Genomic DNA, 20,246 nt, shown 5'->3' on the forward strand with positions numbered 1-20,246 from the left:
AGGGTGTTCTTAGAGTATAAATATTGTAAAAATAATGTAAGATCAGTAGTTAAGAACTTTTGTTAAAAAGTTAGTTATTGGGAGAACATGTGTAAGATCTTAAGATTTAATAATATCATATTCTTAAACATATTACAATTATAATAATTTAGAAAATAACATTTTAATTGGAAACTCAAAAAACTTAACTAGAATTCAAAATACATTACCAAGTTTTTATGAAAAAAAAAAACATTTTAAATAATTTTGTATACATCCATTACCAAAGAAGAGTGATCAACTTTGAACTACAAGTTATAAGACTGAGCAACTATATCCCAACACAATTACCAAATTGAAGAAAACTGAAAATCTTTGTGGTGGTGGTGAACCTCTCATTCTAATTCAGTGCTCTCCGAACCGTGCGGGAAGGTTTGAACATTTTTTTGTCAAATTCAACTTCACCACCACACTTATTCCCAACTACCAATCTAAAAAATTGACTCGAGAGTCCATTACAATGTTGTCAGTTAAAGTTCATAACATTTCTACTACCAAAAGGTTGAGAAGCCGGAACAGGCCGGTTAGTTGTCGAATTACTGCTTCCTTGCCGCCATTGGTACCAGAACTTCTCCAACTCACACTACTATTCCTTTGAAACCCACCTCCATTGGTACCAGAACTTCTCCAACTCACACTACTATTGCTCCTAATCATCTTCGGATCAAACCCTTTTCTTGATTCTACATTCCACGACCCTGAAAACGTCCCCTTCTTGTTGCATTCCATAGTAGTCCCTGCATTCTCTCGGACACCCATCTCAATGTTCTCAACAGAGCAATCATCTCTCGGACACCCATCTCAATGTTCTCAACAGAGCATTCCATAGTAGTCCCTGCATTCTCTCGGACACCTTATCAGAGGATTGCACGAGAGCCATTTCCATCTGCTTCTTAACTGACATGTTCTCCATCCACACACACTCAAGCTCAGATTCCGTAATAGACTTCTCTTTCACCAATGCATTGATCTGCTCCGCCCTCGCTTTCGCTTCCTCCATAACCTCATCAAGATTCCTCTCTAACCTAATAACCTGATCACGTAACCCCACCTCTTCCTTTGTCAAGCTCTTCACAGTCTCATTCAAACTTCCCAACTTTTTCTCCAACTCAACGATCGTCTCGTTTTGATCACGTTTAACCATCTCTATCTCCATCTTCTCTCTAATAACCCCTTTGATCTCACTCTTCAAACCATCAATCTCCCTAATCTTATCCTCAAGGTTCTTCTCCATTTCACTCCTCTCCTTACTAACCCTCTCAATCAACTCATCTCTCTTTTTCCTCTTCTTCACCAATCTACCATTCTCAGATTTCAATCTCCCAACTTCTTCACCCAAACTCACTTCTTTCATCTCCAACCTCACCACACACTCCTTCAACAGATTCATCTCCTCACTCTGCAAATCAAACTCACTCTTAATCAAATCCCTCTCACCACAAACCCTACTAAACTCATCCCTCTCACTCTCTAACTTCCCAATCAAAACACTAGCTTCTCCTTTCCGGAACGGGTCAGCTCAGCCTCCAACGCATCTTTCGCCTGGAAGAGAGATTCAATCTGCTGCCTCTTCTCCATGGTTTGCTGGAGAAGAATCCCATTGAGTGACTTCAAATTCTGAAACTTTTCCTCCGACGAGTCATGGTCCTCCATTGAAGACTCACGACTCAGCTCCGCTGCCGGTTTCTTGTAGGTGACCGGAGCTTTCTGGCTCTGCATTTGTTGTTGCTTGGCTCTGCATTTGTTGTTGCTCAACGGATGCTCCATTGGTGTTACGAGNTTTCCTCTTCTTCACCAATCTACCATTCTCAGATTTCAATCTCCCAACTTCTTCACCCAAACTCACTTCTTTCATCTCCAACCTCACCACACACTCCTTCAACAGATTCATCTCCTCACTCTGCAAATCAAACTCACTCTTAATCAAATCCCTCTCACCACAAACCCTACTAAACTCATCCCTCTCACTCTCTAACTTCCCAATCAAAACACTAGCTTCTCCTTTCCGGAACGGGTCAGCTCAGCCTCCAACGCATCTTTCGCCTGGAAGAGAGATTCAATCTGCTGCCTCTTCTCCATGGTTTGCTGGAGAAGAATCCCATTGAGTGACTTCAAATTCTGAAACTTTTCCTCCGACGAGTCATGGTCCTCCATTGAAGACTCACGACTCAGCTCCGCTGCCGGTTTCTTGTAGGTGACCGGAGCTTTCTGGCTCTGCATTTGTTGTTGCTTGGCTCTGCATTTGTTGTTGCTCAACGGATGCTCCATTGGTGTTACGAGACACTTTCTTCTTCGCCATTAGAACAAAAGTGGCGGCTGAGATTTTTAGGGTTTGGGGAGTCTCAGGGTTTTGCTTTAAACGGCTAAGCGAGAGAGAGAAGAAAAAATTAGGGTTAGGAGACGAGGAGATCGGTCGCCTCGGTGTTTCAATGGCCGGACAGAGGAGACGATGGTGTTTGCGAGAGAAGAAGAAAAAATTATGTTTGAAGCAAATGAAAAACGTCTCCTCTCTTTCTTTCAGAGCGTGACACGTCACCTTTAGATCAATAGAAGAACTGATCTTATTCAAGATCAATTGGGCTGATCTTATGAGTACTGTTCAATTAATTTTAATTTTAAAAGCCTTAAGATCACCCAAGTGATGCCCCGATAAATATGGCCTTAATTACTCTTTTGATCTTTAGCCAAAAAAAAATGTTCAAAAGAAGCAAAATAAAATATTATACAAAACCTCTTACAACACTAAGTTTGCATATATATATATATATATATATGTCAACATCTTTTTTTTTCATCATAACTACTTTTATTTCTTTTATATCATCAACACATAGCTACTTACAAAGTACTAAGTAAAAAATATATTAAACCAACCAATAAAGATAAAAATATATTTATATATTTTTTATTTTATTTTTGTTGACTATACATGTTATCTATTTAGTAAATATTAAGACTAATCATATATAAGTTTTACCTTTTTCCTTTCTTATTAGAACAAATTTTAAACTACATAAATGATATTCAAAATAGATATAAAACAGCATTTGTGTTTAAAAAAAAAAAAAAACTAAAACATTATAATACTTTTGCATACTATATCTTATATCTATCAATGTATAGCTATTTAAATGATTAGTAAGTTTAAAACAATCGGTTCAAATATACTCACGCCGGGTTAATAGCTTTTTTCTTTTGGTAGTGGACTGGAAGACAAACGTCTCCCAGAATTTATTAAAAATAAAAATTACACAGCAACAACATAACGTAGATACATAGAACCCGATTCACCCTACTCAATTCCGAGAGGATAATATTCAAAGAAGAAAAACCTAACGATAAAGAGAAAGCATGGTTAGTCAATCTATCTGCTAGACATTTATCCTCTCTTTAAACATGAGAAAAACAAACTAACCAATTCTTTGCGAAAAAGCCATGGAACAATCATACTAGGAAAAACAAGGAATGTATACTAATCCCTGTATTTAGAAAATCTACCACTACCTCCGAGTCCACTTCCAACTCAAGACACCTGACACCCTTCTCCCCAAGCGATACACAAACTGTAATAGACGCCCCAATGCTCTGCTAGAGTTGCCAAACATCGCCCTATATTCAAAGCAAACCCCCCACACTACTAATAGTTTAGTGTATTTTAAATGGATTTTCCGAAAATATAATTTAGTGTTAAACGCATTTTGTGTTAAATTATTGCAATGTACAGATGACCTACATAATTACATTTTTTTTTGGGGGGATACTCGTCGTTATAATGGGCCTCATTGATTTACAGGCCCATTAAAGTGTTTCTTCCTCAAAATCTTTTTGGTCCGTTGCTTATTTTTCACCGGAGGAAAAAAAAAAATGTTGCAGAAGATTTCTCCGTCACGTTTTTTATTTAACGGCGATAAATTAACGCCTCGAAAATACTTCGCCGGAGCTCCGACGAAGTTCACCACTTTCCCGCTCTCAGGTTTCTCCTCTTTCTTTGTTTGTTTATTTCGTCAAGTTCGTGTTTAGGTTTTGGAGAAATTGATAATGATGAAGGGATTAGTGAAATTGGAATCTCTGAATCATTCAATTTCGTATTATAAGGTTTATGTATTGTTTTGTTGCAGGCAAGAAGAAACCATCTTCTCTGAGAATAAAAAGGTACTTGTTATAACAAAATTGAATAATCATGAAGGTGTGACATTATTGATTTTTAATATATAGTTTTTCAACAAATTAATGTCTTAATTAGATGCATAATTTGTAGGATTCAACAGCTTCAGAACTCATTAGAAGATAGAATAAATCCACCTCTAGTATGTGGAAGAGTATCACCTCGTCTACTTGTGCCTGATCATATACCAAAGCCTACATATGTTGAGTCTAGTGATGTACCAAAGATATCAAGTGAACTTCAGATTCCTGACTCTATAGGCATTGTGAAAATGAAGAAAGCTTGCGAGCTCGCTGCTCGTGTGTTAGACTATGCAGGAACTTTGGTTAGAGTAAGTTAAAAAAAGATTGTGAAATCTCTAAATTTGATTGAACCCTTTTGGTTTGATGGCTTTTTGTTTGTTTTGTTTGCAGCCATTTGTTACTACAGATGAAATTGACAAGGCAGTGCATCAGATGGTTATTGAGTCTGGTGCTTATCCTTCACCTCTTGGTTATGGTGGGTTTCCGAAAAGTGTTTGTACTTCGGTTAATGAATGTATGTTCCACGGGATACCTGATTCTCGTCCCCTACAGGTTTGTAGTAGTATGAAGCTGCTTTTTTTTTAAGTATGAGAATTTCTCTTGTATGTAGTATATATCACTAATCATTCCTTGTTTTCAGAATGGAGATATAGTAAACATCGATGTCGCGGTTTACTTGGATGTAAGTCTTTCTTTTAAAGCTTCTTTTGCTACTCTGCTATAAGTTTTTAATGTAACACCTTCAATCAGGGATATCATGGAGATACGTCAAAGACTTTCTTATGCGGAGACGTTGATGAAAGCCTTACACAGCTTGTGAAGGTTAATGGATTCTCCTTTGTTTTTTTTTGCTTTACTTCTTAATTTTTTTTTAAACCATTAGAGATTGTTCTAAACAGGTCACACAAGAATGCTTGGAGAAAGGTATATCGGTTTGTAAAGATGGAGCAAGCTTCAAACATATTGGGAAGATAATTAGGTAGTAATTATTAGTTCTAACCGGATTTAAATAAGATTTATATAGAGAAGTTAGGAGGATCAGTTTTGATTATTTTCAGTTTCCAACAGTGAGCATGCTGCAAAGTATGGCTATAATATGGAACGTTTCATCGGTCATGGTGTAGGAACGGTATTACACTCGGAACCTCTTATATATCTTCATAGTAACTGTAAGTATCGAATAGGGCTTTTCCGCAACAGCTCTTCCTATTGTTGAGCTTTCTCTGAAAAAGTCTTCCCTATTGTGTAGATGATTATGAACTTGAATATATGATTGAAGGTCAAACGTTTACGCTCGGTGAGCATTCTCTATATAAAATTTGGTGAATGCATTTATACTTTTTTTACAAATTTATTTGTTTCCTTTGTTAACAGAACCAATTCTCACCATTGGAACGACCGAGTTTGTAACATGCCCAGACAAATGGACAATTGTGACAGCAGATGGTGGTCCAGCCGCACAGTTTGAGCATACAATTCTTATTACCACAACTGGTGCAGAAATTCTAACCATAGCATCATGAACTATATCACAATGTTCTAGAATTTACATCATTAACCATTTAGAAAGTGTAAAACAAAGCAGTTTTTCACCTTCCCACCAAACCCTAGACCTTTTGAAGGTTGGGGTTTGAGAGATTCGCCAATCTTACAAGATTCATATATTCGATGAATTAAAGTACGACAAGATATGTTATAACTGGAAGTATGTCAAGATTGAAGATACCATCAAATATATTCTTTAGAGTTGCCTTCCTAGACAATATAATTTTTGCAGTCAACCAAAAATATAAAATCTGGTGCTGTAAGACTAGGGAAGGAAGTAGAAATTGGAAAAAAATTTAAAACCAAGTCGAAGATTTCTCGGACATTATATTTCACAGGGAACATATCTAGTCCGTGGACTTAAAAAGGAGCAATTTGGTGGATTAGTTTATTATACACAGCTTAGCATTGGTCAACATTCACCTTCAACTCGGATGGACTACTCTAAATATGATAGTTGCAAAAACAAAAGGCTCGTGGAATATTGTGGAGATATGTGCATTTGTTCATAAACTTACCGTAAGTCATGAAAATTATAACGAGAGAACCGTCGGTTTAAAACTTTGTTAAGATGTACGAGGATTTGGTAAAATGGGTTGAGGTTAGTTCCTTGGGAGACAACGCACTCATTGTGGCTTGGACGGTTGTTTTATGGTCGTAGCCTGCGACTATTACAGGTAAGTTATTTTCGATTCCTTTCAGTTATATATGGTTAATCTACTTAGGTACAATATATTTTGGGTTATTTATGTTTATATATTCATCTAACCGACCCATAACCGGAAATAACCGAAAAGTAATTTCAAAAATTTTAAAAATTTCAAATAGTTATCATATTAGTATATCCAAATTACCACCTTAAACCAAACACAATAGAACCAAAACCAAACTGTTAAATTAAAACCCATAATGTTGGAAATATGAACCCTACAACTCAAACACTAGCCCTAACCCCTAAATGTCATGTTTTACACATTCTGATTAGAATGTGTAAAAACCACTATTTGTTTATAATTATTACTTTTTATTGGTTATAATAATAATAATATTCATATTTCCATTCTAAATTTAAATTTTGAGTTATAATAATTTTAATTTACGAATATTTAATAAGTCAGCCGTATAAGTCAATAACTCAGCCATGTTAGTCAATTGGTGGAAATTTTTTTATTCCTTTTATTCAAAATTTGAATTCAAATTTTTTAATTATTTTCAATAATATATTGTGAGAGAAGCTGACTTTATGAATTTATTATGCGTGTGGATCTGAGCAGGCACAAAATTAGAGATTGTTCGCATTTCCCCAATAACACTTTTTGNCACAGCTTAGCATTGGTCAACATTCACCTTCAACTCGGATGGACTACTCTAAATATGATAGTTGCAAAAACAAAAGGCTCGTGGAATATTGTGGAGATATGTGCATTTGTTCATAAACTTACCGTAAGTCATGAAAATTATAACGAGAGAACCGTCGGTTTAAAACTTTGTTAAGATGTACGAGGATTTGGTAAAATGGGTTGAGGTTAGTTCCTTGGGAGACAACGCACTCATTGTGGCTTGGACGGTTGTTTTATGGTCGTAGCCTGCGACTATTACAGGTAAGTTATTTTCGATTCCTTTCAGTTATATATGGTTAATCTACTTAGGTACAATATATTTTGGGTTATTTATGTTTATATATTCATCTAACCGACCCATAACCGGAAATAACCGAAAAGTAATTTCAAAAATTTTAAAAATTTCAAATAGTTATCATATTAGTATATCCAAATTACCACCTTAAACCAAACACAATAGAACCAAAACCAAACTGTTAAATTAAAACCCATAATGTTGGAAATATGAACCCTACAACTCAAACACTAGCCCTAACCCCTAAATGTCATGTTTTACACATTCTGATTAGAATGTGTAAAAACCACTATTTGTTTATAATTATTACTTTTTATTGGTTATAATAATAATAATATTCATATTTCCATTCTAAATTTAAATTTTGAGTTATAATAATTTTAATTTACGAATATTTAATAAGTCAGCCGTATAAGTCAATAACTCAGCCATGTTAGTCAATTGGTGGAAATTTTTTTATTCCTTTTATTCAAAATTTGAATTCAAATTTTTTAATTATTTTCAATAATATATTGTGAGAGAAGCTGACTTTATGAATTTATTATGCGTGTGGATCTGAGCAGGCACAAAATTAGAGATTGTTCGCATTTCCCCAATAACACTTTTTGTAATATCGAAAAACGTTGTAATTGGATAAGTTATTGGAATATGACAGAACGAAAGACCAACGAAAGAAAGAAGAATATTTTCATATCTTATAACTCAGCCGTATGAAGTACATAATTCAACCGTAATTCATAACTCAGCCGTAACATATATGTTTATTTCATATTTACTTATAACTCAGCCGTGTGAAGTATATAACTCAGCTGTAACTTAACCGTAAATTAGCCATAACTTTGAAAATAGACAAATCAATGTTTTACATAACCAAGTACAATTCCTACCAAAAGGAATCCAAATATTTTACATAACCAAGTACAATTCCTACCAAAAGAAATCCAAATGCTTTACATATCCAAGTACAATTACTACCAAATTAAAAGAAATCAAAATGTTTTACATATCCAAGTACAATTCCTACCAAAAGAAACAAAACGAAGGACATAATGCATTATTTAAACTGACTCATAAAATCAGGTGCCTCATCGTAGATTTTTGCTGCCATTTTAACCCGTATAGCCTGGATATTTTGATCACAGATACCATCAAAAGACAAACCAAGCGCTAGACATTCTACAAAATTTAGAGCGTACACGGCACAATCACCAACTTGTACGTTTTGAGGGACCTTGGAGACACTCCTCCTCCTGAAGGTAAACTGACTGAAACTAGGTGTACAATATTTGTGAGAAACTATATCGTTCATCATTGCTGGAATCATCCGCGTAAACACCCTACAAGCATTCAAAATTTTACTATCACTTTCTTTGGTTACTTGTCCCACAATGCTATCATAGCAATCAATATGCCCCCTGATGAGATCCACGTGTAGCGCCACCCAGTGATCGCCTCCAGTTTGTGGAGTAATATACAGGTGATCCACTTCATATTAGTCGGTTGATCTTGTGGAAGCAAACCGCTAACTAACTCTTCATAACTATTGCCTTTGAATTTAAACATTTTGGGTTTTATCTCGAACTGAGCATAGTCACGAATCATCATACTGGTGAACCACGGGTCTACAAACGCAATGCGTTTGTTGTGGAATGGGAAGGGATCTCGTTTGTACCTATTCCTGAGGAGTCGTATAAATGCGCCCATGTGCTGTAAAAAAGAAAACTGAGTAGTAAACAATAACTCAGCCATAATGTAAGATAACTCAGACAACGACAACAATAACTAAGCCATAATGTAAAATAACTCAGCCGTAATGTAAGATAACTCAGCCATAATGTAAGATAACTCAGCCATAATGTAAGATAACTCAGCCGTAAACAATAATAACTCAGACATCAAGTTAAACTTACTTCATCAGACAGCCACCCAAAGTTGGTCTCCTTCACTGGCCAGTTCTTTCTTTCGGTGATGAGAACCCTATAGAATTCAATATCGACTGTTGCATTGCCTAATGGTTGATTCCTAACAAACAAATAAACACAGGTTAATATAATGCTAACAAGCTATGATTAACAAGGGTCTAAAGGGTCATACTCGTCTGTCTTTAGGTACTCCAAAAGTTTTTGCAACTTGAACCGATCAACCGGTGCCAGAAGATCATATATTCCAGCTGCAGGTACACATTTCTTCTTCATGCACGTCAGTCCGTTATCTCCAATATAAGGAAAAATCCTTGCTGGATGATCTTGTTGTGTATTCAATGCACTCCCATCCGGAGACAGCTTAACACTCTCCAGCCTTAAAGCTTTAATTCTATCAAGCCTAATCTTTTTCTCCTCATCATCCTCAGATTTAGTTCAAGGAATTCGTTTTCAGCCATAAACGTGTAACATCCGCGAACCAATTTTTAAGGTTTTGGTGTGGGTGTCGATCGACACCCTTGGTGTATCGACCGACACCATGTTTTCTGGTTTGGTCCGGTTCGTTTTAATTGCTGTTTGGTTTGGTTTGGTTCAAGGAAAATCCCTAAATCGTGTTATAAGTGGAGAAGCGACAAATTAAGGGTTTTAGGGTGTCTTGTCGCCGTTTTCAGAGATAGAAAGAGAGGAGAGAGCCTATTGTGGTGTGAAGGAGATTAAAGGAGAAAGATCAGAATCGTTAGGGTTTGGGAGGAAACAGTTTCGGCATATCAAATCGTTCTCAAAGGTAATGAAATTAGGTAGGTTTATTCCCAAGTCTTTCATCGTCATTCGCCTTTTTACAGAAGTAGATTTGGATTTAAACTCGATGAGTTATTGGCAGTTTCGTGAGACACGTTTTCTCAGACGCGAGTTGGAACCATCGGAGATTGTAACTGAGATCGTGGTCTCGTGTGGTGCCTGATCGTGCTGACATTTTGTGGGAAGCTTCGTGACGTCTAGGGTAGCTTTTCACCGGAGCGATTTGATAGTTAACGGTTGGTTTTTATTTTAGGGTTTCGTCTTTGAGACTGTTTTTTCTGATGTTTCTGTCCAGTTTTGCTATAAGTCGTTTTTGGTTGTCTGGCTTGTTGTAGGGCGTTTCTGGGCTGTTTCAGACGTTTGGAGGGTCTCAACTGGTTGTATTGGTTGTTATAATCAGTTGATAAGGTGAGTGCTTGACCATGGTTGATCTAAGCATGAGATCTCTCTTGTTTGGGTGTTTTCTTTGCTGTTTGTGTTGTTTTGTTGCTTGGGTTCGTTGCTTTTGTGATTCCCAGTGATTTCCGAGGTAATTGGGTGAGTTTGAGACGGATTCGAAATGATTTGGAAGGGGAGTTCGACGTTCGTGTTCGCGCAGATCGTGTCTGCAGAAGAGGCATCGGTCGACACTGTTTAGCATCGGTCGACACCATTGTTTGTAGTATCGATCGACACCGTGAGGCATCGGTCGACACTGGTCTCAGCCGAGACTTGTTTTCCTGGTTTGATGTATTGTTGTGTGTTGTTTGTTTTGCTTAAACATGAGGGTCTCATATGCTTGTGTGTATAACCTAGTAGATGGGAGGACGGCCTCACTAAGTATTTATGATAATACTTACGCATCTCAATTGTTGTTTGTGGTGTGCAGGTAAAGGCAAAAGTGTGATCGTGGAATCATGGCGATGAGGAGGAGGATGATCTAGGGTCTCGTTTGTGTGTTATTGGATTTGTTGGTTATGTTGTTGGAACCTTGGTTAGTGTTATGGTAGGTTGCCGGATAGAATGGTTAGGAATGTTATTGTATTGATGATTTGTTGGTTTTGTATTATTGGTATGTTTCCGCTGTGCTTAATGTTATTGCTGGTTTAATGTTGAGTTGTGGTTTGGGTTGGTTAATTAAGTAGTATGGGATGCTTAATTATATATTGTTTTTAATTATTAAAAAAAAAAAGGGGTCGGGTTGTTTCAAAACGGGTCTGTCATATCACATGCACTGCTGTCAGCAGTGTCGGCACCATCGTTTGCACCAGCTTCGGCTTTTTCTTCAGCTTTATTCAAGACTGCATCAGCTTCTCCCTCATTCAAACCAGGTGCTACAAATTACAACGGCCTCACAGCAGTAGGCTTAGTAGTCTTTCTAACTCTTTTCTTTTGCTGATTATCTCCAACCTCCTCGGCTTTTGCCTTCTTTACCGCTAATTCTTTGGCCTTCTACTGCCGCCGACTCTTTAGCCTTCTGTGTCGCCAACTCTTTGGCATTCTTTGCTGCCAACTCTTTGGCCTTCTTTGCCTCTATTTCTTTGGCATTTTTCCTCGTGTAAGGCCTTTGTTTCATAGCAGTTGGTTTCGTAGCAGCTGGAGACTTCTCAATGAAATCAAGAGGATCATCTTTATCAAACTTATTGTTTTGATTCTTACTGACCCCAGCCAAACCACTGTCATCACCAGATTTCTTTACCTGTATAACATAGCGAAGACAATTAAGATAATGATAATTCAACCTAAACATTCTGGAAAATCAGCCATAGATTTAACATAAATAAGACATTACCGGAGGACTGGTGACAGAGTAGTTATGTTGCATTTTTCCTGGAACTTTTGGTGTCTGTAGTTTTGCCAAAAGGTCCGGTGGTACCAGGTCCTTTATTTTGAAATTTGAACACGCATCAGTCGTGTTTTGGCCAGTTTGCCCAACACCCATGGAATACACGTGCTCTTTCATCTGTTTGAGTTCACTCTCAAAAGATCCAAGCCTGGTTCCAAACCTTTCATTCATCCTCAATTCTATTCTATCTCCAATCTTCTTCTCGAGATTCATAGACATATTTGTATCAATGGTGTCAAACCTTGAGGTTAAATTATACACCAACTCAACGAGAGTTCTAACTGACACATCTTCCCCAACATCTTCCTCCTCACTAGTACACTGAAACAAATACACAAACCGTCGTAAACAAGCTAACGAAAGGTTACATAAAATATAAACTGACTATACACCATATCACTTAACTTTATTCCTTTCTTCTTCTTCTTCTTCCTCCTCTTCTGTGCAGCTCCTTCACCAGATTCACCACCCTGACTGTTGGAAACTTCCACCTTCTGGACTTTCTGCTTCTTTGCGGGTGGAGATTCAGACTCAACAGCTGCTTTAGCTTTTAGCTTTTTCTTCTTATCACTCCCCTTAACATCCCAAAACCTTTAACAAACTTATCCTCATGTATGTTTTGGATAAGGCGATCAAGTGCTGGGTCGTCTTCTTGATCTGGCCACATATGAAATAGCTCGCGTACATCATCCTTCATAACCATTTTACTCACACGCAACTGTAACATAAGAGATTATGAAACCCATCAGTAAGTTTTAACTCAGCCATCACTAAATCATAACTCAGCCATCACAAACCATAACTCAGCCATTACTAATTCATAACTCAGCCATTACTAAATCATAACTCAACCATTACTAAATCATAATTCATCCATTACTAAATCATAACTCAGCCATCACAAACCATAACTCAGCCATTACTAAATCATAACTCAGCCATTACTAAATAATAACTCAGTCATTACTAAATAATAACTCAGCCATTACTAAACAATCACTCAACCACTAATAAACCTTACCTCACCAAGCGCTTTGATCTCTTCAGCAATTACCGATTCCATCGTTGAACGTGTACGGTTTTCACCCCATTGAAGCACCGGTATGCCACCATTTTCAGTGTTTGCATTCCCAAATCATTCTCCAAAGCATTTGACTGACTCATACACCCAAGCCTGTAACACGGGTGTAAAACCACGAAGGCTAAGGGTGTACAACTTTTCCTTAGGCCTCAACATCTTTATAGAATCAACAAGAGCTTCAAATGCTAACCGACCCCACGAATGTGTTTTCATGGCTTCATCATCAAAAACTCTTTTCGCACTTTCAAATGGTATTCTAGAATTATGATGCAAGGCATAAAGTCCAATGGCTTGAAGAAACAACAGCCCCAACCATTTACGGGGATTAGGAAACCATCCCCGACACACTTTTAATCCTTCCATGAGTTCATCTAACGTTGGACCTTCCTCACCAGACACATTCAAAAGTCTGAAGAACGCTTTGTAGTCCTCTTTAGGTTCAAACTTTTCTGTAGGCATTGTGTGTATGTTTAACCCCGTGATATGAGCAAATTCATTCAAGCCAAACCTGATAGGTTGACCACCAAGGAGAAACCAAAACTCCTTCTTATGTATTCTTAACTGGTTACATAGTAGGAAATGTACAACCTTACCAGACCACACGAATTCACCATCAACTAGCTTAGCAATTATTCCAATAGGTAAATTCTTCGTTTGATTCCACACATCATGCCCTATTGATTCCCTAATCTCAGAGAAATCTACCATCTTGAAATTGTTATTAATTTGTTTACCATCTAGAATAGACTTTCCTTCTGGGTAAAGTCTTAAGGGGAAATCCCTTGCTTGTTCTTCAGAAATAACCTTAGCCATATGATAAATATAATTCAGCAGTAAAGCATAAAATAAATCAGCCATAACATATGACAAAGTCAGCCGCAAAGCATATAATAACTCAGCCACAACTACATAACTCAGTCGTAAAGAATAAAATAACTCAGCCGTCAATATATAACTCAGTCGTAAAGCATAAGATAACTCAGCCCCAAATACATTATTAACCATAACTTAACCGTAAATCATAACTCAGCCACATCAACAAACAAACTCAGCCACATGCATTAATAAATCATAAATCAGTCGTAAAACATACAGTAACTCAACCATCGAATCGAATAGATCTAACAGATCAGCCATCATATGTAAATAAACAACGGCGACAATCAGCTGTAAACTATCGATAAAAACCCTCAATCAGCCGCAAAACTCAAAAATAAAGATTCGACACATACCGGAACTCGAAGACGAGACAGCTTAGATGGAAATGAACATGACAGTGACGACGAAGAGAGAAAAAGCGAATGAGGATATCGAGTGAAGACGGCGAGAAATGACGGCGAGAGAGTAGAGAAAGACAGAATATCGCCGGCGGAATCAGGGTTCGTCGACGAGAGAGAGAGAGAGTTTTCGCTGACGAAAGAGAGAGAGAGATTTTTTTTTCGCGGTTTGTGAACAGTGAAAACTTTTCACATTCCCTCTCTTTTGATATAAACAAAGGAAACTGTCGATTATGGGAAAAAAAACTGTAGAATGACGTGGAAAATCAAAAATGATGTGTATTTTAATTTGCTGATGTGTACTTTTTTTTTTAATCAAAATCGAAAAACTAAACCCAAGGGATAAATTGTAATTACATCGAGGACACAAAACATTTGAGCAATTTTCAGAAATTGTTAGATATGAGGAATAAATCAACTTTTAGAGTACATCTAAGTAATTCTTTCTTTTCATTAAACCTATCTCTTATCCTAATCCTAACTTGATAAGGATCTCTAAGGCTTCAAGGTATGGTGAAGCTTATCCAACATTTTTAAGGTCGTAGCATGCGACTATTATGGATGTTTGAAGAACTCTATCTACTTCTCTTATCTTGATAAAGTGAACAGCGAAATTGTTAAAGTTTTGAAGCTTAATGATGGTATAGTTTCATCGAGATGACAGATACTTCTTCTCAAAGTTGTTTTGACATGTTCTCTCCTCCCTTCCTCTGAAAATATTAATTATCTTTAATTTGTATCTTGTTTTAATTATTGCATATAATAAACACTAATTGTGTTGATATATCATGGTTTTTGTGGTTTTTAACCATGATATAAAGAGTCTTTTAGTGTCTTTTCATTTGTTTCTAGATTGTTTTTGAGTCTTTACAGGTTTTTAGCATGGAAGGAGCAAAGTGGAGCAATTTGGATCAGTTTGGAGCAACAATCCGCAAGAAATCAACTTGGAATCGATCAGAGGAGATGGTGTCGATCGACACTGCCTTAGAATCGATCGACACCCAGTCCAAACCGACAAGAGAGCCAAATTTGGAAGTTTTACAAAGTTGCCCGAAGTTTTCTATATTTGCAAGACTAGTCCCTGACGTGTTTTAGGACATATATATATAGTTTTTAGGTTTTCCAAACCCTTAAGTTTTATTCTATCAAGTTTTATTTTTCCTGCAACCCTGTGAGATTTTTGAGAGCTTTTGGAGAGAGAGAGATCTGAACTGCTTTGAGAGAAGAATTTTTAAACTCCTTTCTTACTCTTTTAATCTCTATTGCTTATTATTCAAAATTATGTTTTGTTCTTTATTGAATATGTCTGAGTAGTTTGCTTGTTAGGTTTAGGGTTTTTCACAGGGATTTTATGAATTATTAGATCTGTTATTTAGGATTCATTATCTATCTAGATCTTCATCTTAGGTTGTTCTTCATATTAATCCTTGATTGGCCATCTAGAATTAATACTTTAGGAAAATAAATTGATATGAGAATATAATTAATTTTCCTGATAAAACCTTTTGATGAGCAAAATTATTTCTTGCAAAGAGATTTGATTTAATAATTTTGTGAACAATCTAAACCTGATTTTATTGCTGATTTATTACCTAGAATTTTACAAAGAGATTTGGATTTTCTGGTTTTAAATTTAGATATTATTTGCAGTGAGAACTGATTTAATTTACAAAAGTGTTTAGAGTTCTAGATCTGTTCTTAATTGTTTGAATCCTAATTTATTGATTGATTTAATATTTCATAATTTCCTGAGAAATTCCCTAGGCCTAGCTTTTTGATCTCCTGAATTTACAATAGTCTTTAATATTAATATTTTGCATTGCTTTTGTTTTAATTTAATTTAATCTGTTTAGCATAATTGAAAAACTCTATAATTTATTGTGTAGTCTTGAGTCCTTGTGGAATTCGACCCCTAAGTACTGCAGTGATCTCTTAATTTGAGAGAGTAGCTCTAGGGTAAATTTGAGCATATCAAATTTTGGCGCCGTTGCCGGGGACTCTTTGATCTACCATTAGATTTGAGTTTTTGATTTTGTCTAAATTTTTCTTTTTATTTTCAAACTAACACGCTTTTGTTTTCTTCTCTCTTGTGTGTTTCAGGTGTATGCCTAATAAGCCTAACACAAGGAGCAACAAGACTGGTCCAATTCTGAAGCTTTCAAACCAAGAGTTGGGAAAACTTGAGCGTGAGAACCGAAAAGCAGCCAAATCTCTGAAGATGGTTAACCCAATCATTCTGATGCGAGATGAGGATGGTGCTTTGAGGGATCAAGAGGGCCACTTGCGCAATGAGCAGGGCCAAAAGATTGATGCTGAGGGCAATGTGATTGCTGAAATTGCTGTTGTCGACGAACCAGCTGATGGTGTCGACGGTGTCGATCGACACCAACCAGGTGGCATCGATCGACACCCACCTGCAGACGTGCGTGGAGCTGCCAACCACGTACAGAACCCAGTTCGACGACAGGAGCAAAACCGCGATCTGATCAGGACCATTGCTGACTACAACTGGGCTGATCTTGTGTATGAGAACCGGTCTGCAATTGTTCCTCCACCATTCCAGAGGAATGACTTTGAGCTGAAGCCTGCTTACTTTCAACTGGTTGGACAGAGACCTTTCTCTGCTTTGCCCAATGAGAAGCCTCTGGACCATATTGAGCATTTTGAGGATCTTGTGACTAGCATCAAGGCTAATGGGGTGACTGAGGACTTCATATTCTGCAAGCTCTTCCCATACTCACTTGCAGGAGAGGCATCTCAGTGGTTGAAGCAGTTGCCAGCTGGATCTTTGACATCTTGGCAACAAGTCAAAGTGGCTTTCCTCAACCATTTCTATGATGATGCAATGTCAGATGAGTTGAGAGTCAAGCTATCCACTTTCAAGCAAAGACCAGATGAAGCTTTCAAGGCAGCTTGGGTGAGATTCAAAGCTTATCAGAGGGATTGTCCACACCATGGTTTTTCAAGGGTACAATTGCTGAGTATCTTTTTCAGAGGGTGTGACTGGAAGTATCAGTTAGCTTTGGATGCTGCAAGTCATGGGAATTTCAAAACAAGATTTCCAGAAGATGCTGAAGTTTTGATTGAGAATTTGGCTTCTAGCAATAGCACTAAGGGAGCAGATGCTGAAAGGAAGAGATTGCATGGAGGATTTGATTCAAACCAGTTAGCTTCTGTTAATGCTAAGCTGGATTCAGTGCATAATCTCCTTATGGGTAAGAAATCTGTTCATTTTGCTGCTGAGGTTGAGACATATGAGCCAGAACCTGATCAAGGACACCAAGAGGAAGATGTGAACTATGTGTATGGGAATCAGGGACAGCGGTTTGGAAATCAGCAAGGCAATAGGCCTTACAGTGGGAACTCTTCAGGCTACACTTCCAAGCCAGAGTATCAGCAGCAACAACAGAACAATGGCTATACAAGGACATATGGGAACTCATCTTATCAGTCTCCACCTCCTAAGAATTCTTCAGAGAGTAGAATGGAAGCCATGCTTGAGCAGCTTTTGCAAGGACAGGAGCAATTGACAGTGACATTCAATGGGAAGATTGACAATGTCTACACTGAGCTGAATGGGAAGATTGATGCATTGAATGTTCATGTTAAGAAGCTGGAGATTCAAGTTGCACAGACTGCTGGGTCTGTTAAACGGCAAGAGAGTGTTCTTCCAGCAAGAACTGAGTCAAACCCCAGACATGCTTGCAATGCCATATCAGTGAGAGATGAAGATGATGGTGAAATTGCTTCTGCAGAAAAAGAAGAGAAATCGACCAATCTCTCAGTTTCAGATGATGGTGTCGATCGACACCACCTGGGTGTCGGTCGACACTCCTCTCAGACGAACCCAGAAACTGCAAAATCTCAGGTTCCAGCTGCTGAAAGGGTCTACAAGCCTAAGGTTCCTTTTCCCAAGCCAAGAAAGTCTAAGCAAGAGATGGAGGAAGCTAGATGCAAAGCAATGATGGACAAGGTGATGATTGAGATGCCTTTAATTGATGCAGTAAAGCTTTCACCACCTCTTAAGCGGTATGTGAAGAGAATGGTATCCAATGGTTTGAGCCCTGAAGAAGGAGCACTTCTTACAAAAGATGTCAGTGCAATTCTGTTGAACCAGCCTGTTCAGAGGAAGAAGGAGAGAAAGCAGGAAGTGGTTGTCTCTAAGGAAGTGAGTGCAATCATTCAATGTAAGACTGCTAAGAAGTTACCAGATCCTGGAAGCTTTGTACTTGATCGCTCTATCTCTACAGGAAGGTTTGCACACTCACTTTGTGACCTTGGTTCTAGCATCAACTTGATGCCACATTCTGTTGCTGTGAGACTTGGGATGACAGAATTCAAGCCAACTCAGATTTCTCTAATCCTAGCTGATCGATCCCGAAGAACTCCTGAAGGTGTTTTAGAGGATATTCCAGTTAAGGTTGGCAACTTCATGATTCCCACTGACTTTGTGGTGCTGAAGTATGATCAAGAGCCTAAAGATCCTCTCATCTTAGGAAGATCTTTCTTGGCTACAGCTGGTGCCATCATTGATGTGCAGAAAGGACACATAGCACTGAATGTGGATGGTTTGACAATGAATTTTGAGATGGATAAGCTGAGGAGGGCTCCTACTATTGATGGACAGACATTTTCTGTTGAGAAGGTTGCTGCAACACAAGCATCAGAAGCAGTGCCGATCGACACCAACAACAGGGTATCGATCGACACCCCTCCACGACCGCGACAAAGCTTGTCCAAAACTGATGCTCCAAGTCAGAAACTTGTTCCCAAATAGAAGAGTCATCAATCCACACTCCAAAGCCCTCAGGTAAGGCAAAGGTACACCTCTCCTGCTCCTAAACTTCCTCCTATCATCAATAAGAATTTCAAAGAGATAAAAACTGTTTTGCAGTTAACCAAGCCACGAGATTATCGTAGAGTGCTTGTTTCTTCTGTTGATGATTTTGCAGGACATAAGAGAAGCACAACCATCCCTAAATCCCGCCCTGGTCCTGTTCTTAACATCCTTGGCAGACCTCATGCACCTAAAGCTTATACACCACCTTGGATGAAGAGGACTTCAATGCCATGTTCTGCTCCTCCAGATGCATGAGCTCCAACACAGTCAAGCTAATGACTGAAAACAAGCGCTTAGTGGGAGGCAACCCACTGGTAGGTTTTCTTTTTCTTTTGATTTTGATTTTTTTTTTTTTTATTTCTATTTTTGCTTTCCTCTTACTTGATAACACTGGGGACAGTGTTGTTTAAGTCTGGGGGAGGTTAGTTACTAACTATGTTTTCTGTTTTTGAGTTTCAGTTGTGTCAGTCAAAACCATAAAGTTTGAGTCAAATTTTTCAAAATTTTTCTTTTTGTCTTTGGGAATTATGATCTTGACTAATGATTTCTCTTATTTGGCTAACACTCTAATGATTATTTGTTTATGCTTGATCTCAGAACTGAAGCTTAGAAAGACTATGAGCCTTATCAACAATCCTGAAAGCCCTTATTCAATGGATATCTGATTGATCTAACGTTGTCTCAACCTTTATCAGGATTTTAACCGGACTTAATCTCTTACTTTGGGGTTGGAAATCAGTGGACTAGACTTCTTCTTCAGGCCATACAAGACAATGCAATTTTTCAAAGTATGTCTCCCCTCTCTCTTCCCTTCAGTGCTTTAAAAAAAAAAAAAACAAAGATTAGAAAAAAAAAGAGAATAAAAGATGAGATGATTTTGATCAGTTTAGAGAGGTAGGTAAATTACCAGTGACCTCATTATTCTACTCTTGAGTCAAATGATCACACAAAGCTTGGAAGCGAGAGATAGGTAAATTACTGATGACCATGGTATTCGCTTACACCTTTGAAAAAAAAAAAGAAGAAAAAAAAAATAATGGAAGTGAGAAAAGGGAGAGGAAAGGAGATGTAAGAAGAATGTCTTGGCCTGAAGAGA

General features: G+C 37.7%; 3 protein-coding genes across 6 annotated transcripts; 2 read left to right on the forward strand and 1 right to left on the reverse strand.

The window, feature by feature from the left end:
• Nucleotides 410–1,806, reverse strand: LOC104714961 (spindle assembly abnormal protein 6-like). Its single transcript, XM_019229848.1, has 2 exons — nt 1,704–1,806; nt 410–1,557 (listed from the first exon to the last, which is right to left on the reverse strand). The coding sequence occupies exons 1-2, from the start codon at nt 1,804–1,806 to the stop codon at nt 821–823; spliced, it is 840 nt and encodes a 279-aa protein (XP_019085393.1). The 3' UTR covers nt 410–820.
• On the forward strand, nt 3,887–5,891 carry LOC104710340 (methionine aminopeptidase 1C, chloroplastic/mitochondrial). Of its 4 annotated transcripts, none has more exons than XM_019230311.1 (10): nt 3,887–4,012; nt 4,158–4,191; nt 4,283–4,535; nt 4,618–4,779; nt 4,868–4,909; nt 4,978–5,049; nt 5,127–5,206; nt 5,296–5,396; nt 5,477–5,524; nt 5,602–5,891. In XM_019230311.1, the coding sequence occupies exons 1-10, from the start codon at nt 3,904–3,906 to the stop codon at nt 5,748–5,750; spliced, it is 1,050 nt and encodes a 349-aa protein (XP_019085856.1). In that variant the 5' UTR covers nt 3,887–3,903; the 3' UTR covers nt 5,751–5,891. The 4 variants fall into 4 exon arrangements, with proteins under 4 accessions (XP_019085856.1, XP_010425224.1, XP_019085858.1 ...); XM_010426922.2 differs by having other exon boundaries at nt 4,298–4,535; XM_019230313.1 differs by having other exon boundaries at nt 5,296–5,356; nt 5,602–5,694.
• Nucleotides 5,751–15,024, forward strand: LOC109126611 (putative F-box protein At3g25750; the record flags this gene model as incomplete). Its single annotated transcript, XM_019230314.1, is given in 8 exon segments — nt 5,751–5,970; nt 6,008–6,135; nt 6,137–6,163; nt 6,165–6,275; nt 6,277–6,337; nt 7,263–7,339; nt 14,849–14,968; nt 14,971–15,024. Coding segments are annotated over 8 exon segments (798 nt in total), but the record flags the coding sequence as incomplete, so codon positions are not given.

This window comes from Camelina sativa, chromosome 9, assembly GCF_000633955.1.
Source record: "Camelina sativa cultivar DH55 chromosome 9, Cs, whole genome shotgun sequence".
Taxonomy (NCBI): Eukaryota; Viridiplantae; Streptophyta; class Magnoliopsida; order Brassicales; family Brassicaceae; genus Camelina; species Camelina sativa.